General features: G+C 41.4%; 1 protein-coding gene across 1 annotated transcript in view; it reads left to right on the forward strand.

The window, feature by feature from the left end:
- The first annotated feature begins 5190 nt into the window (after positions 1-5190).
- Positions 5191-23334, forward strand: part of BAIAP2L1 (BAR/IMD domain containing adaptor protein 2 like 1) — a 34130-nt gene continuing 15986 nt past the window's right edge. Inside the window, exons 1-3 of the mRNA XM_074552820.1 lie at positions 5191-5451; positions 13519-13594; positions 16280-16366. Of these exons, the coding sequence (XP_074408921.1) occupies positions 5401-5451; positions 13519-13594; positions 16280-16366 (214 nt within the window). The 5' untranslated portion in view covers positions 5191-5400. The remainder of the gene's footprint in view (positions 5452-13518; positions 13595-16279; positions 16367-23334) is intronic.

Here is a 23334-nt window from a genome sequence, read left to right on the forward strand (position 1 = left end):
AACCTCTTGAAAAAAGCCTTATGCCTACAGATAATGTGTATTTCTTTCCCTCCATGGTGCATAGCTCGCTTGCCATCTAGTGGGCACAGCACGTGAATTAAGGCACAGCCACTCTCAGCAGGAAATGAGCAGTCACAAAATGTGTGAGTGTAACAGCTTTGAATTAAATATTTCAGCTAGCAGCAGAAAATTATCATCATAGCTAGCAGGACTGCCTATTAGATTCCCTTGAATGCTAAATTTTGTCCAAGTCCTAGGCAACCTCATGGAGGAAACCTTTTAAAAAACACTTTCTTCCATACCATATGTTCTTTTTAGTCTCAAAAACAAAATAAACCACAGTGATGAAATCAGATTATAGTTCATCTTCTAATACTGCCAAGATAATTTGCAACATGAGACTATTGAGACACAGAACAGAAGCATCCAAAGCCTTATTCTTCAAGACAGAAACATAATCTAATTTTTAGCCTGGAGAAGGAAGAGTTAATAAAAAGCGTCTTGCACTTCCTTGATTCAACCCCCCAAAGTACAGTCAATTAATTACATGTTTAAATTAAGCATTTGATTAAGTGTCCTCCTTGACCAGAGAGCTCAGTATCTTATTGACCTGTGAGTCTGAGTTACAGCTCATTTGCTTTGAAACCAGCCCAGGACAATGAGCAGCAGGGAACAAAATGATTTTGTGCTTGCTTGCATCAATTTAAAAATGGAGTCAATCCTTTAAATGATGCAGAGCTGAATCAGACTGAAAGGGTCAGTAACCACTTCAAAGTTTTGTATAATTCTTTCAAAGACACTTTGTGTAAGTTTCGGTGTGCTCTTGCATTGTCAGTTTCAAGGGGATTAAAATACCTGAAAAATTCCTTATAAGAGTCAACAGAGGGCAAAAAATACCCATCAATCAGAAAAGAGAGCTTGTAGAGTCCCTCTAATTTCCTGTTCAGAAAATTATATTCTGACTCTCAATGTAGTTTGAAATCATCAAATAACATGCTGTGTACAATTTTTTTCCTTAATCAAGTTAAACATCTGCTAATGACCACGGGGAATGAAATAGGCCACAGCTGGCTGGATCATGCACATGTGATTACTGCTTAGCCACAATTTGTGTAATTAGTTACAGTGCTACTAAGCTACTTAAAACACATGTTAAAGATCTGATGATGAGCTGATATTAATAGGTCTTCAGAGCAAGTTTAAATCCTTCCCAAAGAATTTTTGGATATGTCTCTGACATGTTTGACATACAAACAGGACACATGCAGAAAATGACTGTACATCAAAATATTACTGCTTTTAAAGAAACACGTGTGTTTACTCAAGGGAATATTTCTGAGCATGTACATTTTCAAAAGATGCATCAACAACACCCTTTTCTCATTACAGTCTGTTATATAGGGCTGGCAACACACGGGGAAATTTTTATTGCGGCTATTCATGTTCCAAAGCTTAAACCCTACGAGAGAGAGCTGCCTTCTGGAGGGAATAAACACAAGCCCTTATTTTGAGTGAGTCCCTCGACAGCAGTTTTGCTAAATCTGTGTGATTCTGCCTTTGGCACACATGGAATGAGCGGCTGGGCTGGGGCCCAGAGCGGCACTCCCAGCGAGAGCTGCAGAAAGGCAGGGTCGGGCGCTGGCAGCCTCAGCCCCAGGCAGCCCAGGCTGGAGCACCTGCAAGGGGGACACCAGACAGCTGAAATCCAAGCCAGCCCTTACAAACAGCCAGTGTCACGGGGAACTGTTGGGATTATACAGCTATAATATAGATATAATTATAATTAATGATATGTATAAATTATAATTATAAATATTATATAATTACAGTCCTTCAAACATTTCAGTTTAACATCAGGAAAGTGTAAAGTGAGGCAGAATGGCAGGTAGTGAGGAAGGAGTTTTGTTTCCTCAATAGGAACATTACAGTCAGAGCTCTGTTTACAAGGCAGAGGATCCTGATGAGCACAGGCAGCTCAGCTGGAAGGTGACAGACCAACACAAATGTTCAACACTGTCTCTATAACACTGTGGAGGATTGTCATATTTATTTGTCAAGTTACAGGCTCTTTCAAACAAAACTTTCAGTTCTGTTCCTCAACTTTTCCTTCAAAATTTAACTGGATGAAGGCCTGAGCAACCTAATGCTGAATTTAGCCCTTCTCTGATGGGGACTGGACCAGCAAAGCTACTAACCTGGCAAGTTCCCTGAACTATTCTTGAGGTGCAGCTTTTGCTTGAGACAAAAAATGTAGTTATACCACAGGATGGGTTCAGCATCAAAGAAAAAATATTTCCTTCTTCATCTCTTCTGGCCAACAAATCCATATCGGTTAAAGGTAAACATCAAAAAAAGGTAATCAGATTATTTTTAATTCCAGTCAGTTCAGAGAGCAGATGTGATTGGTGATCAGAACTAGACCTCTGCTTTGAACTCTTCTCCAGAGCAAAGACAGCAACTGCTCTTCAGAGTCCCTAAGAAACAATACCAAAATGCAAAACCTGAAAACTCCAACACCCAAACTTCAGTGTAATTGGTGAATAGATAAACCAGAAAAGGCTACATAAAACAGTACATCTAACAATAGTATGTTTATTGCAAATGCCTACAGGAGTACGTAGGCAATGGAGCATGAAGAGGTATTCATTAAAGTTTCAGCTCTGCAAGCTATTAAACATTCTGTCCTGATCACACCACAGTGTTACTCGCAGACTGCTGCACTCATGCTTAAATGTAAGAGCATCCTTAAGCAACTTGTAAAAATGAAACCTCATTCAACCATTCCAAATTCCTCTTGTTTGCACACATCAGGGTTGACTCCAGCTCAGTCAGTAACATAACACTAATCTTTACACAATGTAAGATAAAAATCCCCTATTAAGAGAACAAAGCCTTTGCATTTGAATTACAAGCTCCAGCAGAGTCTTTTCCTAGTGAATTTGAAAATTTATGATAAATAGAAAAGGCCTGGATACTCAAAGAACTGCATTTGGCTGTCAAGTTTCAAGTTTTGCAGTCACAGAGTAAAGTTAAATATCTGAACTATTTACGGTTATTTTTATTTTAGTCTGGAGATAGATGAAATAATAGATGTAATCATTACCCCAAATTAAGGATTCTAGCCTGTTAGCTTCATTTCCCACTTAGGTATTCCTCAAAGACTGTTTTTTCTAAGTTTCTTTTCTTTTCGCCACAGCTTTACAAGTGGTATAATACCATATTATTTATTCTCACCTTTATTTTCCTTTTTTTTAAATACCAAACAGCTCTAAAAACACACAAAAAAAAGATTACCTAAAAACCCTAAAAAAATGTATGCACAGAAAGACTACACAAACAAATACCAAAGAGCATACCAAAGATCAAAGGTCATACACAGAAGTAGGAAATTCAGTAGAACTTTAAAATATTTACATCTGCTTACAAGGTAAAAAGAAAGACCTTTACAAATGTATATTTTGAAATGCTGAGAATTCCTACAACCTGTTAAGTGTAACAACTTAAACACTTCTGCCTAAATAAATTATCCATATTGTTTCTGTCTGATATGCGTACTTCATTTACACTCACATTGTAATCCGGTGTGACTGAACTGAGCAAGCCAGCTGGAAACAAACACCCTGAATCCTGGGTGAGCTCCCAGAGCTGCACAGCACTCAGAGGAAAGAGAAATCCTGTGCCCCTAACAGGAATAAAACACTCCCAGCTCCTTTAGCAGGAATCAGGGAAGGAAAAGTCCATTTCTACATCTCCCTTTGGGTACCTGCTCCCTGAAATTTGAACACTAGCCTATTAGGGAGCAATATGCTTTTCAGGCACTGGCATATGGTTAACACAAAAGTTGGTAGCACCCAGTCTGTTTTCAGAGTTGTAACAAACTCTGCAGACAAAAGACTTGGGCATAAACAGTGACTCTTCCTGCCATGCTCAGGCAAGCAGCCCCATCACATTTGACAGGGCTGTTTGCACAAGCAACAGGGCTTAGAGGGAACATGAGTTGTAGACTTGGGCCCAAACCAATCCATTATGGCCATAGGATAACATTACAAATTAAAAGGAATTAACACCACACATACCAGAAATCTGTAAAGGCCTCAGCTGGGAGTATGAATTCTCCTGAAACCTCCTTTCTGCCCAGCATTTTAGCTCCATTCAAGAGAATGCCTTACCACCCCAGATAGTAAATTGTAATTGTAATTCTAAAGGTACCTCCACATGCTCAAAAACATTTTTGCAGCTCTCAAAACTCCGTAACAGCTTCCTCCCTCACCAGAGTCCAATATCTAGGATTCTGATCCAAGTCCAGTTTTTTATTGGTGTGATAAAGTGAGGGAAACAGAGGTAAAGAGAGCGACCAAGAGAAGGGCAGCCAGCGTGCGAGGAGGGCAATTACACCTCACACACTCGATACCCAGCACCATAACCTACTTATGAAGGTTATGAAATTCCCACAAAGCCCTTTAAGATAGTGCCTGTATTATTTTATCACAAAGATATTCCAACTGGCATACCTAAATCTCACAATCTGGACAATTTATGGTCCACAAATATTTACAGCTTCCTGCAGCCTTCCTCAACCACCCCTCTCCATGAAGGACTTGAAGTCAGTTCACAGAGGAGACATGACTGAGGGCAGTGTTTTATTGGGTGTGTATTTAAAACAAATAGAAAACTTCAGCAGGAAGCTCGGGCAGTGCACTAGACCAGGACTTGGGGGAAAAATATTTGTGTCCATTCCTGACGGGGTCTCAGGAATGGGGGTCTCAGAAATAGGAATCTCGGGATTCTAATCTAGGAGATTCCTAATCTAGGAATCTCTCCCCTCTGCTCTCCCTCATGAGGGTTGCTGTGGAAGGAAGCAGGGGGATCACCCCTCACCACACTACCATCACCGGGGCTACGCTAATTCCTACGGACTAATTAATTCCTACAGAGCCCTCACTGAATTGCTGGGAGGAAAAGTTTACCTCCGGCTTCTCGGGGCACTTGGAGCAGAGCTGCCTCCTCAGAGGGTTTCCTTCCACACGGCCCGGGCCGGGCTTTGGCAGCGGGACAGGGGCTCCCAGGAGGGGAGGATGATGAGGATGGGGATGGGGATGGAGGCAGCGCCCGGCGCGGGCGGTGGCGGCAGCTCAGGTAGGGGCGGTCCGAGCGCTCCGCCCGCCCCGCCCGGCCGAGCCGAGCCGAGCCGGGCCGAGCCGAGTGCGGCGATGCGAGCCCGGCCCGGCCCTCCCCGCCCGCCGAGCCAGTCCTGCCGCGTCGGGAGCGGCGGCGCAGGGCCCGCCCCGGCGGCGCTGCCCGGCTGGTTCCGCAAGTTTCTGACACTTGGTGCCCGGAACGCGAGGCTGCGCTGCGCTGGGGCCGGGGCGCTCCGCAGCACTGAGCTCTCCCGCCGGCACCATGTCCCGGGACCCCGAGGAGGTGAACAGGCTGACGGAGAACACGTACAAAGTGAGTGCGGGCCGGGGACGGGCTGCCCGGCCACCTTTGCCCCGGGGGCCGCGGGAGGCGCGGGGCAGCCGCGGCTCCTCACGCGGAAACGCAGCGAACTTTTATCTTTTTTTCCTCTTTACTTTCTTTCCTTTCTCCCTCTCTCTCTCTCTTTTTTTTTTTTTTTCTCTTTACTTTTTTTCTTCTTTTCTTGTCTGTTGTTTTTTCCCCCTTTCTCCCTCTTTTCCCCGCTCCCGGGGTATCCCGTCCGGCCGCTCCCCCTGCCCGCAGCCCCCGGGCGGGCACGGCCGCGGCACCCCCGGGACAAGGCGGCTTCCAGACCGGTTCCTGCCTCTCCGGCAGACTCGGTTCAGCAGCCAGCCCTAAATCCCTCCGTGTGTTTTGGGGATAAGGTGGTTTGGTGATCCTGGTGGTTGTGGTCCTCTGCTTGAACCGTTTCTCCATACGGGCCAGCGCCTAAAAATGGCTTAACGCTGAATTAAGTTGCTTGCCAGCGTCCCGAGCTGATAATCAGATTTATGATGGTGCGCCCTAGCACTGCCTCAAAGTGCCGATTGCTGTGGGGAGTTCAGTTCATGTTGGGAAGTTTTAAACTTTCCAAAATGCCTTGTTATTTGTACAATTAAAAATATTTTGTTTATGGGCACCAGACATTTGTTCTGAATTCTTTCTCCCTATAAACACACTCTTTCCAAAATGCAGCAATTCTAATTGGGACAAATTCCCTTGAGAATCATACTTTTGGTTGGGTAGTGAAGTAACCCATAGTTGCATCTGTAGTCCTCATTCTGTACAGTGTGTTGTACCAGAGAAAGCACTCAAATTTGCATGATTGAATGCATTTGCAAATTTAACTTACAGCTGCACTGCACTTGTACCTTTGAGCCCTAAGGAAAACTTTCTGGTGGATTGTTCTATTTCACTATTTACTAAATTTTTCTGGTTTATTATCAAACGTTTTCCTATTTCTGAAGATGTTGTCATCAGTACTTAAAGATTTCCAAAAACATTTACTAGGAGCAAATTTTACTGTTACTTTTGTTGTTCTTCAACACACATTTAAGTCAACTTTACCCCTCCCTTTAAGTAGTCCAGTTATATTGGGGTCATGTTGTATTTACTGTTTGCTTTCTTTGGACTTAGATATCAAATTCATGCAAAACTACTGAAAAAAATGAGGTTATCTGGGTATAAATTTTGTCCTCTAGAACCAGAGCAGATAATCTAAATAGTCTGGTGCTTTTTGGTATCAGTTACGTTTGTGGCAAGGCCATAAGCAAACATAAATTCCCCTCTCAGAAGAGCACCCTGTAAATACTGGCTCACAGAGGAGAAACCTGGGAAGTTGACTGCTCAGGGCTGTGCCAACAAAGGAATGCTCTACTCTGTCTATTGACATCCAGAATGCAGTCAAAACAGTTTTACAGAGGACAGGGGAGAAGATCTCCTGTGTGTTTCAATGGATATAATTTAAAATAGTCTTTAAAGGAGTGAGAGACCTCTAAATAGCAAAACCTTCCCTGTTATTCAGTACTTATTTCCTGGGAAAGTTTGTGATTTAGTTTTGTTTTCTCAACTAATTCAAAGGGGTCTTTAAGATCGAAATAACCAGGAAAACCACAAAGGAATACAAAGTTAATGTTGACATTGTGATGAAATGTCTCCTCTGTAGGTATTTTGAGAGGTCTGGCATGTTGCATCACATAGCTCGTACTCACAGGCCTGGAAACCCTCCTGCCCTGCCCTCATTAAAAATTGAAACTTTATCCAGATAAGGTATAAAGGCTGCTTCAGATAGAGGATGGATTCGGGGTCCACTTTAAAGCACTTATTTCTCCATCGAAGTTGAAATCTTGAAAACAGTTGGTCACCCTTTAGGGGCAGGGAGCAGGAGCCTGTGTATTCAGCACTGGCTGGGACTGTAATCACAGCTCCCCCGTGTAAAACAAATGAACACCTCTTTGTGCTGTGCTCCAGCCTGAGTGGAGAGTGTGCTCTCCTTTGTTCAGCACTTCTGCCCTGCCTGAACCACCGTGCTGGATGGTAAAACCCAGAGCACTGCTTGGGCTTCTCCTACCTGCAGAAAGGCTTGGTCTGGGGAAAATCCAGTTCAGTGCAGTGCAGCGATGCCATCTGTGCTGCAGGACCAAATACAGGCTTAAGACTTCTCAAAAAAAAAAAAAATCAAGTTTTGGGTGACCTGGAAAAATAATAGAAAATTAAATTGAATACCTTGCTGGCCTGCTATTTTCAGGGGGGTGGGGGAGCGTTATGTGATTTTTTTTTCCTTCTTTCTTGCAGTGCTAATCCACTGGATTTATTAAATACCTAGTAACCTGTGTTATACAAAGCTTCAAAATATATTTACAGAAGTCATCAGGTGGCTGAGTAATGCCATTTTATTTTTATCTTGTTCTTCCTTTCTTCTGGCAACAACACCACAAAGTGAATACCTCAATGTTTTCCAGCTAACCTGACTAAATAAACAGCATAATTCACAAATGTGTGTGCACACACCAAAACCAGGGCTGACACTTACCCTTTATGTAAGATCTGGAGAATCACTGTAATGCATGATAGGAATGGCACGTGCACAATGAAGCCCAAGGGTGTGGGAGCCTATGACTAAAGAGGGCCAGAGTCTCCTCCTGCCAAGGAGCTGCTGAGAGCTTCCCTGGTATGACACTGCCCTGCCCTGGCAGCTCCCTGTGGGACGTGGGGCACTGTGGACCCCCTGACACTCAGGTGCTCACCCCAGCAATGTGCTGTGCGTGGCTGTGTCCCTGCAGCCCGCACAGGCTCTGTGCTGTAGTTGGGGAAAGCTGCTGGCATCCGGCTGTGACACGCGGAGTGCAGGGGAAAGGGGACAGGAAAGTGCAGAGGTGCAGACCTGTCCTTCTGCCTGGATGGGCCAAGGGCTGGGCAGGCAGCTCACGATGTTCCTGTGGGGTGAGGTTTCCAGAGATCTTGATAATGGCATTATTTTTGCTGCTTATCTTGGATCTAAGATATATCTCTCCGTATTCAAGTGAATTGTACCCAGAAAGTTTGATTATCAACCAAAGCACAATTTAAAAAAACCCAAAACACCTCCTTCGCCCAAAAAAACCACTTTGTGCTCCCCAGAGGCGTTGAGATTTTGGTAGGCTATATTGTTTTATCACAGAAATAGATCTGATAAATTCAGTTTAAAGTCCTAAATTCCGTGTTTCTGTATTTTAAAAAGACTCACAGTTATATTATGCTACTGGATTTATGTATCAAACTTCAAATTCACCTATGGTCCCAGCACAAGCTGCAGTCAGGCATCAGTCAGTCAGGGATGCTTTGCATCCCTGCATTATAAATCTGATGTGGGGGAAGAGGATCCTTTGGGAGTTTGTATAAAATCCAGTTCTTCCTCAGTATAAATTATCTCTTCTGCCCTTATTTAGAATTATGCCTACTTGAGGTCTATCCTTGGGCATGTGTTCATAACCTGGAAAGGTTTGTATTTGAAACACCCTGATGGATGATGTATTAATGTTTCTCTTAAACAAGAAATGTTCCACCAAGACGACTAATACTTAGTCATAAGAATTAGTCTTTTTGAATAAACACTGGCATCTTGATTTAGTCTTTTCCATTCTGTTAAACCTGTTCTAAAATATTAAACTAATATACAAATGGGATATCTTAGCATGAGATGTGCTGAGGGCTCAACTGTGCCCTTCTGAAAACTGCATTATGAATTTCAGGAGCTAAAGGAGGAGATGAAATGTACAAAGTGCTTCAAGTGCAGTACAGCACAGTGTTATTTCCCTTTTGTACACCTTTTGAATCTTCTCAAGGAGGGGAGGATCTCAGACGTAGTGTGGCAACACTAGGGACTTCTTAAAAAATTTACTCATTTTCAATTTGAGAAATAACAATTTAAACCAAATCACCAGTAGCTATACAGAGCTTAGCTATGAATAGCTATAGTGATGGTAATAGGAGTGAGGGTAGACATCAAGATCTACTTTTCTCTGGTACTTTTCTAATTTCAGAATTCTACCCAAATACATTGTTATTCACTCTTGCAAGAGTGCCTGCAGGATGTAAACTTGAAACTGCAGGGAGCCTATGCATTGTTTAGTTGTGTTCATACCTGCTGAGCCATTGTTCAGTGAGGTGTGTCTTTAAGTAAAAAGCAAAGCTGAGCATTTACAGGAAGGCACTTTTACAATGGCTGTCATTTGGTTTGAAGATTAGCCTTGTTTATGTGACGATCAGGAACTGCGGAAGGTTTAATACCCACACACAACAAGTGGAAATTCAGGGCTTCTTCCTCTTCAGCCAGCTCCCTGCTACCAGGCTGGATAACTCACACTGGTTTTATGTGGTGGAAGGAACACAGCAGCTCTTACAACAGATTCTCTGAGGATTTAATGACTCAAACCACCAGAATAAGTTTCTCTTATGCTTTTTTCCCTTGGAAGGTCGCTTTTGCCAGCTCTGAAGGTCTCTGCATAAAAGATGTTTCCAGTTGCCTGTTTTGTAAATGTTTCCCTTTATTTCCATTCATCCTAAATAATAGAAAGCTGTAGGATCTGATCATGTGCCTCCTCTTCTCGTTAATTATTCTGTTCATGAGAGGTAGTGTGTCACTGGAATATAGGACACACGATTGACAATTAGGAGGCCCTGTTTGTGCCTCACTCTATGGGCAAATGATGTGTTGTGAACCACTTTATCCCTCTCAAGCTCTCTCTCACTTTGTGATGTTTATTTGGACTAAGACAAAGGTTTTATTTGCATGTCCTTGTACACCAAGGCAGATAAAAATACTGTTATTTTCTGAGATTTTTGACAATTTTAAGTTCATTGTTCTCCTGATGAGAAACTTCTCTCTGTTCCTCTGTCCTCCTTTTTGAGAAGTTTTGAGATCTGACTTTATTGTGTGACTTGAAATTTTGCACTGGTGTTCAGTCCCACTCATTTTTGTGACCTTTTCTTTGGGCTAAAAGAGAAGCTATAAAACTGTAAGACATGGTAAGAAAAAGAGAAAAAGTAGCTGTACAAATTGATTGGAGTTGCACTTGTCCCCTATAACTTCTGAAGTTGAATAAAATACTACAGTAATTTTAATTTATCTGAAATGTCATGGTAATATCAAATCTATAGCTTATTCTGAAGAGGGAGTTGCCTGTGACAGTTTCCCTTTTTGGTAAAGTGCTCTAGATACTTCTCCTGGACTTCAAAGACAGCCAGTGGTTACCTGTGGTTAACTCTATTGAAGGACCACTAGAAGCATGGCCAGGTTTTTTGTTTGCCTTGGGAATCTAATCTTCAGTAGAAAGGAAAAAGATCACACATTATGCTTTTTTCCTAATGCATGAAAAGGAAATAATCTGAGAATTATTTCATCAGGTCATCTTGGAGACGTGGCAGGGGGGTCAGGGAGAGTTTAGTTTTTCTCTTGAACACAAACCCTTGATTGAGATGAGCCTTGCCCATGCTGGGAGGATCAGCTGATCCCCATAAACCAGACTGGGAAACCAAGGTTCCAAAGGGGAATTTCCATGCCGAGGTTTTGCCGTTTCTGGGGCGTTCACATCCAGGGGCTGGCTCTGCTGACAATCAACCTCTGTGGCCTGAAACCCTTCCAGGGCCGGCCTGGGCTGCAGGAGAAAAGATCCACGAGCTGTGCTCCTTCCAGCAGCTGCAGGCACTGCCTGTAAGCTGTTTCCTCACCTTTCCCACTGGTTTTTGTGCACCTTGAGCAGGTGTGATGTCCTGGAGCTCTCCCTCTGTGTTCCACTGGACCTGCTGTGTCTGCAGAGCATGGTCTGTAAGTGCTGTACACAAACACCTGCTCTGGGGCAAGAGGTCCAGTGACAAACAAGAGCTGCTGCAGAGAGAGGAGCTGTTAAGGGTAATTTTATTGGGGTTTGTTCACTTCCTCCTGAATGAAAACAACTGACACAAGTGCAATCACTGGTTTGAAATCTGAATTAGATGATGTCAGGGAAACTGGAATCTTTAGCCCTGAATGCTTAAGACAGTCATTCCAAAAATCAGTACTTCAAGACCAATAATCATCACATTATTCTTAGAATTTTGGAGAAGGTGGCAATAAGGGGTTTTACTCTGTAATTTTTTGTTTTGAGGAACAGAGCATAGGCAGAGTCTTTCAAGACTATTTTCAGTATAGAGTGGCAATTCAAGGTGGCATTGAGATTCTTACTTGCCATGGACACGCCCCATCATGATACGTCTTTTTTTCCCAATATCCTTGAACATACAGGACTCTTTATCCTGAAACAATCCCCTAATTCATCTTTTTTTATGTTTTTCCTTGTGATTCACTGACTCCATGTAAGTCAACAGACACCGTCTTTAGTACACAGCTGGGAAGAAATAGCAAAAAGTTGGAATAGGAAGAAACAACTTTTTCCTTGGAACAAGTGTCTCTCAGTCAGTGCCTCAGCAAGGAGGAGAGCAGCAGCCACACAGCAACACTGACAGCAAATTCCAGAGCTGGGGCAGGAGGAGGGATGTTCCCAGACACCAGAGCCTGAATATCCATCCTGTTCAGTTGTTAGAATAGCCCTTGGCATTGTTGGCTCCACCTGAAACAGCTTTCCCAAATGATTTCTGGATGTGGTTTGTGAGTTAACACAAATCAAGGGCCTGGGGACAATAGCTGGTTTGTTTGCAGTGATTGCATTTGGGTGGGTGAGAGTTTAATGGGACAGACCAGAAAACAATCCCAGTTGCATTTAATTTGTACACAAAGGCCAGGTATTGTTGTTCTGTGGCTGCTTTTGATGTAATTTATGCTATACTAGTATTGGAAACTAATAGTTTAATATATATTTTTAAATATCTATATTTTCACTCTATATGACTGTTAAAGTGTTATTGGACTTATTCCTTCACTTTTTATGTTTAGCAGAATCCAGGTATAGTGCTGTCTTTGACAAATAATAGAATTCTGTCTGCATGGCCTTGCCTGAAAACAGACAAATGTGACAGTATTGCTGTTCTCTTTGGGTCCACCTGTGTACTAAACATAAATATTTTCATTCTGTTAGTAGTACAACAGACAAAAGCTTGATAGTATTTCAGTTGTCTCGAGTCTTGTATTTCCTGTAAACAGAAAGCATCTGTTTTGAATTCCTTGAACCTGACAGTTCTGCTGTGTGAACAGCAGTGAGTGGTGTCATAAAAGTATTGCCATAAAAAAAGTAAGAATAACTGAATGGTGTCTACAGGAATCTCGTTATCTTCTTTTCATGACACTATAATTTCATAGAGTAATGTCAGAGCCATAGATTTGTTAGGAAGATTCTGGGAAAAGGAGGTCCAGAATCTGCAGGTTGTAGAATTTGCTAGGAATGAGAGCAGTCCTGCCTGGAGCTGCTGGATTTCAGATTCTGGTTGTTTCAGCCAGTAATTGTATTTGACAGTGAAAGCAGCTGCAGTGGATTTTTTTTTCCCCCCTTCTATTTAAATAAGGTCATAATTTTCATTTTCTTTCTGAAAAAATACATGGCTTTGCACAAATTTCAAACAAACAAAAAACACAGCAAAAAATCCCAAAATGGCCAATTTCCCTAAATGCATCTGTAACACAGAAACCACAAAGTATATGAACCAGAAATCTGGTGAAATTTTCTTCTTTTCTAGCATTTTTTTAAGTTTAGAATGCAAATCTTGAACCATTGTCAGAAAGTTGTCTGAATTTATAAAACAATTAGTGGAGAAAGGTTTTTCTCTCATTCCAACATCACCTACCATGAAAGATGACCTTGCACAAGCTTTGATCAAACACTTGATATCCTTTTCTATTATAAACAGCCAGACTCCTTGTTACCCACTGTTGCATTAATTTATCTTTTTTTTCCCCCCATTTGTTGATATTAAATGCTGAGTTTCTTCTCCCTTCCATCCTTTGTTTTCCTGTGTCTCTCAAATCCTCCAATTTTCATCCATCCATGGAATTCTCAGTTGTGAACTAGCCCTGAGTGACACTGAGGTTAATACTGACACCCTCTGTGGAATTGCCTTGGTTATAACACAAATTTTGTTTTCTTTCACTAGAATGTTATGGAACAGTTCAATCCCGGGCTGAGGAATTTAATAAATCTGGGGAAGAATTATGAAAAAGCTGTTAATGGTAAGTTTTCCAGGTGCTACCTTTAGAAAGAATGTTTAATTCCCATTGAAATGTACACACTGGATATGAGGGTTGTGTATATAGGCTTAATTCCCAAGATGAACTTTGGATGTATTTAATTAAGAGGAAAAAAAACCCCAACAAGCACAAATATACAAATATATGCACCTTCTCTCCAGCCTTTTGGGGTTTTTCCACTGTCCTGGAGAAGCTGCATCACAAACACTGAAGCACAGAGCTCCTGCAAAATAAACTGAAAGTGGGTTTAAGTAACTCACATTGGAATAATCATTTTAAAAAACCAAAGTTATGTAAATTAGGTGTTAGGTTTTTTTTTCTTTGAAAATACCTTCCACAGATATTTCACATTCTTAGATCTGTTCCTGCTCACCTACACACGTCACTACTTAAGTAACCCTGAGAACAGAACAATGGGAATTAGTTCAAGTTGCAGGAGTGGATTGATTTGTTGTTGTTGTCCATACTGATCTTGATGCTATCTTTTTCACTGAGTCAAAATCAGAATGAATTTGAATTTGAATCTAAGGACCAGTCTCTCCAACGTTTTAGAATATAATTGACTTCACAGAAACAATCCAAGTAGGGCTTTCCAGGACTGGGCTCCAGACTGCCAGAGCCTGCACTGTGGGACCTGTCAGAGCCTGCTCCATTTCCCATGCAGACCTGTCAAACTGCTTGATACCATATTAAAACCATGTAAAATCTCTCTAATTTTGCCTCACTCAAGCCTGTGGCACCTCAGTCCTCTGAGAAATGGGATCCTGCAGAAGTAGTGCTTTGCCAGACATTGAAATCTCTCTTCATGCAAATTTTCGACCTGGCTTGAGAAAAAGATAAAACCAAAGCCTGCTGGAGATGAAAATAGGGAAATGTTGACTTAATTGTGGCAGTGCTTAACGTGATGGATTAACATGTGGTTACCTACCTGACCTTAGGAATTACAGGTAGTACCAGAAGGAATAACAAGTGTTTTCATATTCATTTGAAATATCTCTATACCAGTTTCTGCTTTTCACACACCTTGCTGTTGATATGTTACATTTGGGCTCTTGTTACATCTGCCTTCAAGCCTAGCTGATAAGGCATATCTAGCACGAGTGCTTAATTTCAAATGAATATTTACAGTGTTGCAACAACTGTTGCAAAGTCATCTTTGGACTCCCATAAATTGGTAATCTTTTCACCATCAGCTCCGAGTGGTGTAAATAGATCTGTAACAAGGAGTAAATACTCTGTTGCTAATCAAACACTTTGAAGCTTTTTAAAAAAGTTGGAGTATGCTGACAAAGAACATAAAACTTACAAGAATTCCAGATATGTTTATAATGTATTTTTCTACACTTTGAGGACAAAATGTCAAAAAACCTTTCCTTTCTGTAGAAATAATTTATATTCCATAGTGGTGAAGGGAATAGCAAGCAGGGCTCTTGATTTAGCTTGAGTAGCACAGGGAACATCACACATTTCCTTCCTTTTTAAGGGCTTTTATTAGGAGAAAAGAGTGACTTGGGGCTGTCTTGAAAAAACACAGATAGGAAGAGTTGGACTGGCATCAAATCCTCTTGTGCAGGTGGCACACTGCTCCACCAGTAGCACCAGGATAATTCTTCTGCTCAGAAAGTTTGAACACAGAGCACCTGTGAGACAGCTTAGACAGAAATCACCCTTTCTAATGCAACAGCCTCAAAGAGAATCTGTGTTTGATTTGGAAAATTTTCAGGTTTCTCAGTGAATATACTGTTATGCAACCAAAGATGTCACCTTGCTAGTAAAAGCTATAAAATACAGACCTGTAATTGGCAATTATATTCCTCTCAGGAAAAAAAACATTCAGAAGTCAACAGCGAGGCTCTGCTTGACTTTCACTTTAGGTCAAGAATGTACTACTACAAAAAAATTGTGACAAATAACTTCAATAAGTTATTTTTCACATTAAAGCTTGCCAGTTTGTCCTTGTTCCTTATTTTCTTTGTGGTGTGCAGATCAGTTCTAGGCACTGAAGAGGCACAGCAGCCACTGTGGCTCTGTTCCCTGTGTGAGATGTTTCTCCCACTGGCCTCCCTGCAGCTGCAATCCCCACATTTCTGTGTTCATTCCAGTGAAACTGGCTGTGCTGTTTAAATCAGCCCTGACCAGGAAATGATTAACTGGGAATCACTGAAACCTCGTGGTCTATATTATTGGTTCCTGCTTTAGAGGGACAGGATGATTTGTTCCTGAGGGGCTCCTGGGACAGCTGCAGGTCCCTGGTGTTGTGGCCAGTTGCATTTCCCAGCTCCCTGCTCTGGCTCAGCACTTTTTGGGATTGCAGTTTGGGTTTTTCCAAGAGTTTTCTCTGTACCAAGGAACTTTGCTGTGTCCTGACCAGTAGCTTGTGGCTAAGCCTTCCCACTAGAGGCTGGATGCCGTGGGTATGCAGGGAGGCTGGAGCTAAACAACAGGCTGAAATGTCATTAATGTATTCTGGAGTTCTGTCTTTGTTTCCTGGTGTCACACATCAGCAGGGAGCTTTGGTAACTCTCTGACAGAAGGAGTTCCTTGTAGCCATGTACCCCTCTCTTACTCTGTGCTCTGGATGACAAGACTTCATAGGCTCATACATTAATAAAAATGGAAGATATTTTGATTTTTTTTAACAGTTGTGTTTTTTTCACTCCCCCCCAGGTATGGTAGTGGCTGGAAGAGCATATTATGATAGCCTTGCAAAGATTGGGGACATATCAGCAGATTCTCCAGTTTCTAAAGAATTAGGTAAGTGGAAACTTCTTTTTTACATTACTCCAAAGTATAACCTTTAGTTTTGCTTTCCTGCTGGCAGCTCACAAAACAAATGTGAAGTAGATAAGGATCAGTTAAAGTATGTTCTACTTTTATATAACACGGGTGGAAGGGATTAGATGCCTTTAAGGCATATTATTTCTCAAGACTCTTACAATGTTTTGACAAATTTAGCTCTTTTTTCCCTCCTTTGGTGAATATATCTTCATATGCATTCAAAATCATGTATTTTTATGCTCATATAATTCTAAAGTAAGTACCAAAAAACATATATCTTGATTTTTAGTGCAGAGATGAATGTTGAAATACTTTTGCAATGGAATATTGGTGTGAGAAGTCCTCATGTACAACAGCAGTTCTACACTAAAACAATTTTCTGGTTGAGTGTCATTGTGAAGGGTTCAGTTTTACTTCACTACTTTTGATCAAGTGTATCACTAGAAGTTCTCAGGTGCATTTATATTTATTTTCTACTTGAGCTTTTGAAAGAGAAACTGTAGACTCAAAGACAGATTAATTTTACATTAATATAAATCCACTTCAAGTTCTGTACTCTCTGAAAATAATTTCTGAATATTTGAAAGATCAGCAGCAGCACTTGACCTTGACCACTTCATTTCTGTAGGTTGAGCAGCATAATTACAATACTGGGCAAGAGAGTACAAAGTATTTGTGATATTTCTGACAAAAGATTCTCATGTCACTGCAAAGCAAATAACTGGAACCTATACTGCAAAGAATAAACATTTGTTTAATGCCTTCATTTGCTGTTTGACAAAAATAACTTGATGATGCGTCTTGCCTCTGAACTTTTGATTTTGGGCAATGTAGGATGTAACTTGCATCTCCTTCTGTAACTCGCTGTAATTTGTTAAATCAGCTGATTACCATGGATAGGTTTAGCAATTCTTTTTTTCATATCTCTGGAGAAGTAGAATTGAGGGGACAAACCCCTGCTGAAGGGTGGGCCCTGGTTTCTGTGTGGCTGCTGAGTTTTCGTGGTTTGCTCTGACAGCACTGGCGGGTGAGTGCTGAGGGCTGGGAGTGGCGGAACAGCAAACAGGGCAGAGCAAACAGCCCCGACAGCAGCTCCTCTGTTTGCTCTGCAGGCTGTTTACAGAAAGCAGAGCTGCTGCTGTCACACTATAGAACAGTTAAAAGAAATGGCTGTGCAGACTCTTATGAAACAGCAGAAAAGGCACAATTACAGTTTTTGCAATCAAGCAGTTGGTCAGATGCATGGAAGTGACTGATCTATGACTTGTCACTGTGGGACATTGCTTATTTGGAAATATTATGATTATTGGGTAATCTTCTGCTGACTTCTGAAAATAGCTGGTTTTCTCTATTTTGGACAACACAGAATTATGATTGAGAATGTATTTTTGTTTAACTATGGATTCCATCCTGCAATTACACATCTTTTTCAAAATTTGTAATACCATATTGGGAAAACATGGCCTTCTTCCCTGCTATCTGTTCACCTGCTGCTTTAACTGTTACTACAGAAAAATCTATTCTTCTTAAGGCAAACAGCAACCCTGGATTTTTTCCAACACACTTTCTGATGGAATACTTAATTTAGAGATAAGGAAAGTCAATGAATGCTGGAAAAGGCAGGATAATGTGGTTAGGAGTCTGTGACAGATCATTTGCATTTTCAAGAAAGTCTTACAAGTTCTGAAGCTGGGCTACAATATTGGACTATTTACCAAAGAAATATGATACACCCACCCTTTATGTCTCTAAAAGTATCTGCTTGAGAAGAAAAGTATTTACTGTACACTTTGGTGTTTTAATTATTAAAACATCATTGCAGTGCATGCTGAGCAGTGTGGGGTGTAAGGACAGATCAAACTTTGTCCATTCTAACTCCAGGGGAGCTGCTGCAGCCCCTGGTGCAAATCTCATCCAGGAATTCCTTTAGACCTGCCAAAACACAAGTGGTTGACCACTAGCAGCTCTGTCATGCATAATACTTCTGTTATCTCTGCCAAATTAGAGGTGGTTTCACAGTTCAAACCCAAACCTGCTGGGTGACCTAGAGTGCATTCACTGCCAATGTGATGTAAAGATTGGTATCAAACCACAGCCAATCCTTCCTCCCCACAAGGAAACACAGATCATGGGCTTCTGACATGAGACAGTAAAAGGGACACCAGCCCCACAGCAGGGGACAAACAGAAACCATTGAAATAAAGGAGATTTTTTGGAAGCAGAGGGTTGAAAGCAGGGAGGCTGGAGAAGTCATGGGGAAAAAAATCAAGTAAAAATGCCAGAAATCCTTTCTTCTGTTGAATGAGATTGGAGCAGAAGAGGGAAATGAGAATGAAAAGGAAATCTGGATATTCCAGCTGATTCAGAGCTTTTGTACTAAGTATCTCTGTCTTTCAAGTCTGGTTGAAGCTCTCTGCGTTATTTTAATACAGAATAATTTAAGCAAATTGAGGAAGTAGAAGAATGTGCTGCAGTCATAACACAATCCTTATGAATAAGGGATGAGTTGATTAAGTCAACATTTTTTCTAATTTTGTATTTCCCTAAATTTCTGAGCTTGCAGTCCCTCAGACTTGGCAATGAGGATTAAAAGAACAGAATCTGAATTTATGTGCTTCAAGCTATTCTGCAATGCGGAATTTGCATAGCTCTTTTGCTAGGCACCTTTTGGAAATCCCTCCAGGAACAAATGATAGAAAACAAGAAATTGCATGTTTAAAAATGTTAAGATTTCATACTATTCAAATTTCAGCATACCACACCAGCACTAAATGCAGTGTTTCAATAATGCAATAAAATAAATAAATCTATTTCACACAGACACTTCACCATGTTGTTAAAATAGTAACTTTCACGTGTTGCCGATTGTTTTTGTCTTGCCCAAAACACAAAGGCTTGTCAGGCTTTGTCATGTCAATTTTTAGTGCTTATAATGTAAATAAAATCTCCTCTAGTAACACAGGCTGTCTCGGTAGGCTTCACTTGCACAAGGAATTAGGAAGTTATTTCCTGCTTGCCTATGGAATTCTGCTTCTCCTATCTTCCCACCTATCTCCTCCAGCACCTGACAGTCATTGTAGCTACATCTCATTTTATAGTGTGGGTGTAAAGTCCCACTCAGTTTGTTGTGTAGCAACGGTATCTACAGCAGTCACCCACAATTACATTATGGATCTGTACCCAGAGCTTGTTGCTCAAGAATTAAGGAGTGTAAACTATTAATTGCTTGTCCAAATAGAAGAAGAAAGAAAAATATTGCATTGCATGGTTTTGGTCAATGGAACTAAACAGCAGAAGATCGGTATGTTAATAGAACAATCAGAGGAGACAAAAGTCTCTCCTAATCCAACCAAGACTGATAATTTATTTAAAGATTACTCTGGTTTACAGTCTTGTTTTTTATAGTTGCATTGTGTTAAAACTTAATTGGAAACAGGTATGCAAGAGCTTATGCTCATCTGCAGTCTAAAATGTAAGAATTTGGGAAAATTTGGGTTCCCTTCAGAAGAATTCTTTTGGTTAAACACTACTACAAATGATCTAGAGAAGCAAGGATTGAAGCCAAAGATTGGTCTTTGTTGTAGCAGTCACAAGAGAGAGAGAGAGGAGGGGAGAAAACCCCAAAACTGCTCATGGTGCACAGAGGAAGTGGAATTCTTTCCTGACAGAGGATGAGCCCTGAACTTGATGTTCCTCTCAAGCACAAAAGAACAGACTGTCCTTCAGGTTAAAAGATAGGAATTGAACACATTCATAAAACACTTTTTCCTGTCAAGTGGTGTAATTTTAAAAGTCTCCATAACTTTGTCCGCAACTGTCAACTTGTGTCACTCTCACTAGTGAGAAAATCAAGCAGAAAAATAGAAAATCCCATGGTTTAGGATGAATGATGCTAGCTCAGCTTCCATTAAAATAAAAAGGGGAGGGAGGAGAGTTGCTGGCTTACTTTAACACATATACATTGACCCTGTCAGCTGGAATCCTATTTCACTTGGAAAGATGACACCGGGCACTCTTCCCTTCTCCGGCTCATTTCAGCTGGAGGAGAGATCTGCCATCCCTGCCATCCTGCCCACCTCACTGCATCCATCCATGGCATCCCTGCTTCCCAGTGTGCTGCCTCTGGGATGGATCGTGCTGGCCTGAAAGGAGAGTGAAGTGTGCCAGCAGCTGCAGAACCTTTAGCACCTCATCTGGTGGAAACTTCTGGGAAACCAGCTGAGAGGCTGCAGTTTAAGCAATTAGAATCAGGCCAGCTTTTCCTATGGAGCATTAATAAAAGAGTATTCTGCTAGATTTATAATGGAATTTCATATGAAGAAGCCACTTTATTCCTGTGCTATAAAAGGAAACTACACTGAGAGCTGTCTTGAAAGGGAAATACAAAGTATTTGTGGGGTTTGACAGGAATAGGGTTTTGTATCTTCCAGTTAAACAGTAACATTCCAGGCTTGTGCAATACAAACCTCCAGTCTGCTGAAAGAAAGATGAGCCAGTCTTGGGTGTAAGTTCTGTAATAATTCCCTGCTGGAATGTAAACCAGAAATGATGCATTCAGGAAGCACAGTGACTGAGAGGTGGGTTTGTTACTGAACATAAAGTATGTGTCTAGGAACAGATACTGCAGTTGGTTCTTACAGAACGACCCAAAAAAGTTTGTTCTGTATACAATTATATTGTAAATTTTGTTATGAAGACTTCCAGATAAGTTACACATTTTCAGGTTCTAGAAATGGCTGATGGGAGGAAGCAGAATGTGAAAATACACAAGGCCTTTGGTGAAGACTGCAGTAGAACCAGAGCAAAGAAAGAAGACAGATATTCCTAGGATTTCAATGATCTTTCCCCAGCTATTTTTTCATTTTAAGTTAGATAATAGGTTACATTTTTCAGTCAATTTTAATATTTTATTCCCCACCTGCCCCAGTCTTACCACACCCTACAAACCAAAGCTGATTCTCCTGGTTTTAGTGAGTGATAAGCTGAGGACACCCCTGCAGCCCTGCCCTGTCAGTGGCTGTGTGGGGCTGTGTGGTGGTGCTGGCACCAGGGCTGCTGTGTGGGCAGCTGCAGCTGGGAGAGCACCTGCCTGTGTGCCCTGACTGGGCTTCAGCTCAGAAACCCCTGATGGTGCTCATGAGCACACACCCTCAGGGAAAATCCATATTCAAAACACCTGAACGAGTGAGGCTTGACATCTTCCTGCTGTGCCTCAAAGGCCTGAGGAAGTAGTGGAGGGATTCCTTAAAGAATGTTTTCTCACTGTGCTGGAACGGGTAAATTCCAGGTGAGCCTCACTCACATCTCTCGAGCTGCAGTGCAGCCCTGGGCAGGATGAGCTCCCCTGTGAGTCCCTGCTGTGTTTGCTGGGCTGGGGCTGGCCCAGAGGGACTCCGGTGTGTTCTCCCCCAGCCTGAACCCCCAGACCCAGCTCCATCAGCGGGGGCTCCTCTGGGGCAGGAGGTTGTTCTCTCCCACATCTCTAAGCTCAGGATGCTGAGCACTCCCTGCCTTTCCTCACCACCAGCCCCAGGTGAAATAAGCCTGTGTTGAGAAAAATGTACTTCTTGTGCTCTCAGTGAGAGGAAAAATGGAAAGAAAATGAGGAAAATAACGTCATATTGGTAGCTAGCTTGTAAATCCTGTAGTGAAAGGATATATTTAGTTTGTACAGTCAGCTCTTCCTGCTGAATTATTTCTCAACAGAAAAAATAATCCAGTATCCATTGTAGATGTCACCAACAGTCCCACGGGGCAGGGCAGGGAACCAAACCAATTGTCTTGGACTTCTGAGTAAGAGAATTTTATCAAAACTTTTGACTCAATTTAGATATGGGGGTTTTTGTTTGGTTTTTTTTTGGTCACTGCTAAGACTGTGAAACTCAGTGGCAGTTCCAAGATGCTGTAACGAAAGTTGCAGTGATTCCTTGTGGTTCATTGCATTTCATGTAACATTTATAATGATGACTTAAATATTTACCCTCTCTGGTACTGGAAACCCATAAAAACTTCAGTTTTTGCTGGTTAGCATGATTTGTTTGTTCCATCCCTGCTGTAAAACAGGGATAATCTCTCTTGTATGATCTTCCTTAACTAATCTGCCTCAAACCAGCAGGGTTTCATCCAGGCAAGTTCAGGCTTGTGGCTCTATTGTAACTTATTTTCTTTTCACCTGCCTTGTGTGAAGATTACCAGTCCCTGCGCACCACTGCAGCTCAGGTATGAAAAGCTGAGGTGCACAGGGCCTCCAAGGCCCTAAGAAACACGAGTCCCTGACATCCACACTTTAATGGGTTTATATGTTTGGGTAAAAAAAAAATAATAACAAAAATGCCTGCAGCAGACTTCATATATATTAGTAATGGAGTAACAGGTGGAAAAACAAGTTTGTAATTTTTCATGCATCATTTACATGGCATATACTTTTCCTTTTTTATAACATTAAAATTTAGTTTCTATGCTTACCAATCATCTGAGACAAGCTGAATATTTCATGTTGATTATCATCTGTTCAATGATATAGTATGTTTAAAAAAATTCTAATCTGAATTTTTTTTGACTGAGAGATCAAAACATCTTGTGAGAAATGGGAGAACTAGACTGCAGACTGAACTTTGCTGAATCTGCAGTAAAGTCACATTCCTCTTCAGAATACAATGTGAGTTGATGTTTTTGTTCCATTTCAAACAGGAAAATAGGAGCATCACCCCAAGAACAAACTGAGTAACTGGAAATGAAAATGGTCTTGTTAATCTCATAAATTCTCACTCTTGTTTAGCCCTATGTGGGAATAAGTCAAGGATTAGCAGTTCACTGCCCACTTTATAGCATGGTATGAACTGCGTAGTTCTTTCTGAAGTCACCTGTGTCCAGCTGAAAGAATTTAGCATTCATTTTAATCTTGGTAAAGTATATTTAAAAAGCAAGTTGATCCTCAGGTTTAA

Source organism: Zonotrichia albicollis, chromosome 16 (genome assembly GCF_047830755.1).
Source record: "Zonotrichia albicollis isolate bZonAlb1 chromosome 16, bZonAlb1.hap1, whole genome shotgun sequence".
Lineage (NCBI taxonomy): Eukaryota > Metazoa > Chordata > Aves > Passeriformes > Passerellidae > Zonotrichia > Zonotrichia albicollis.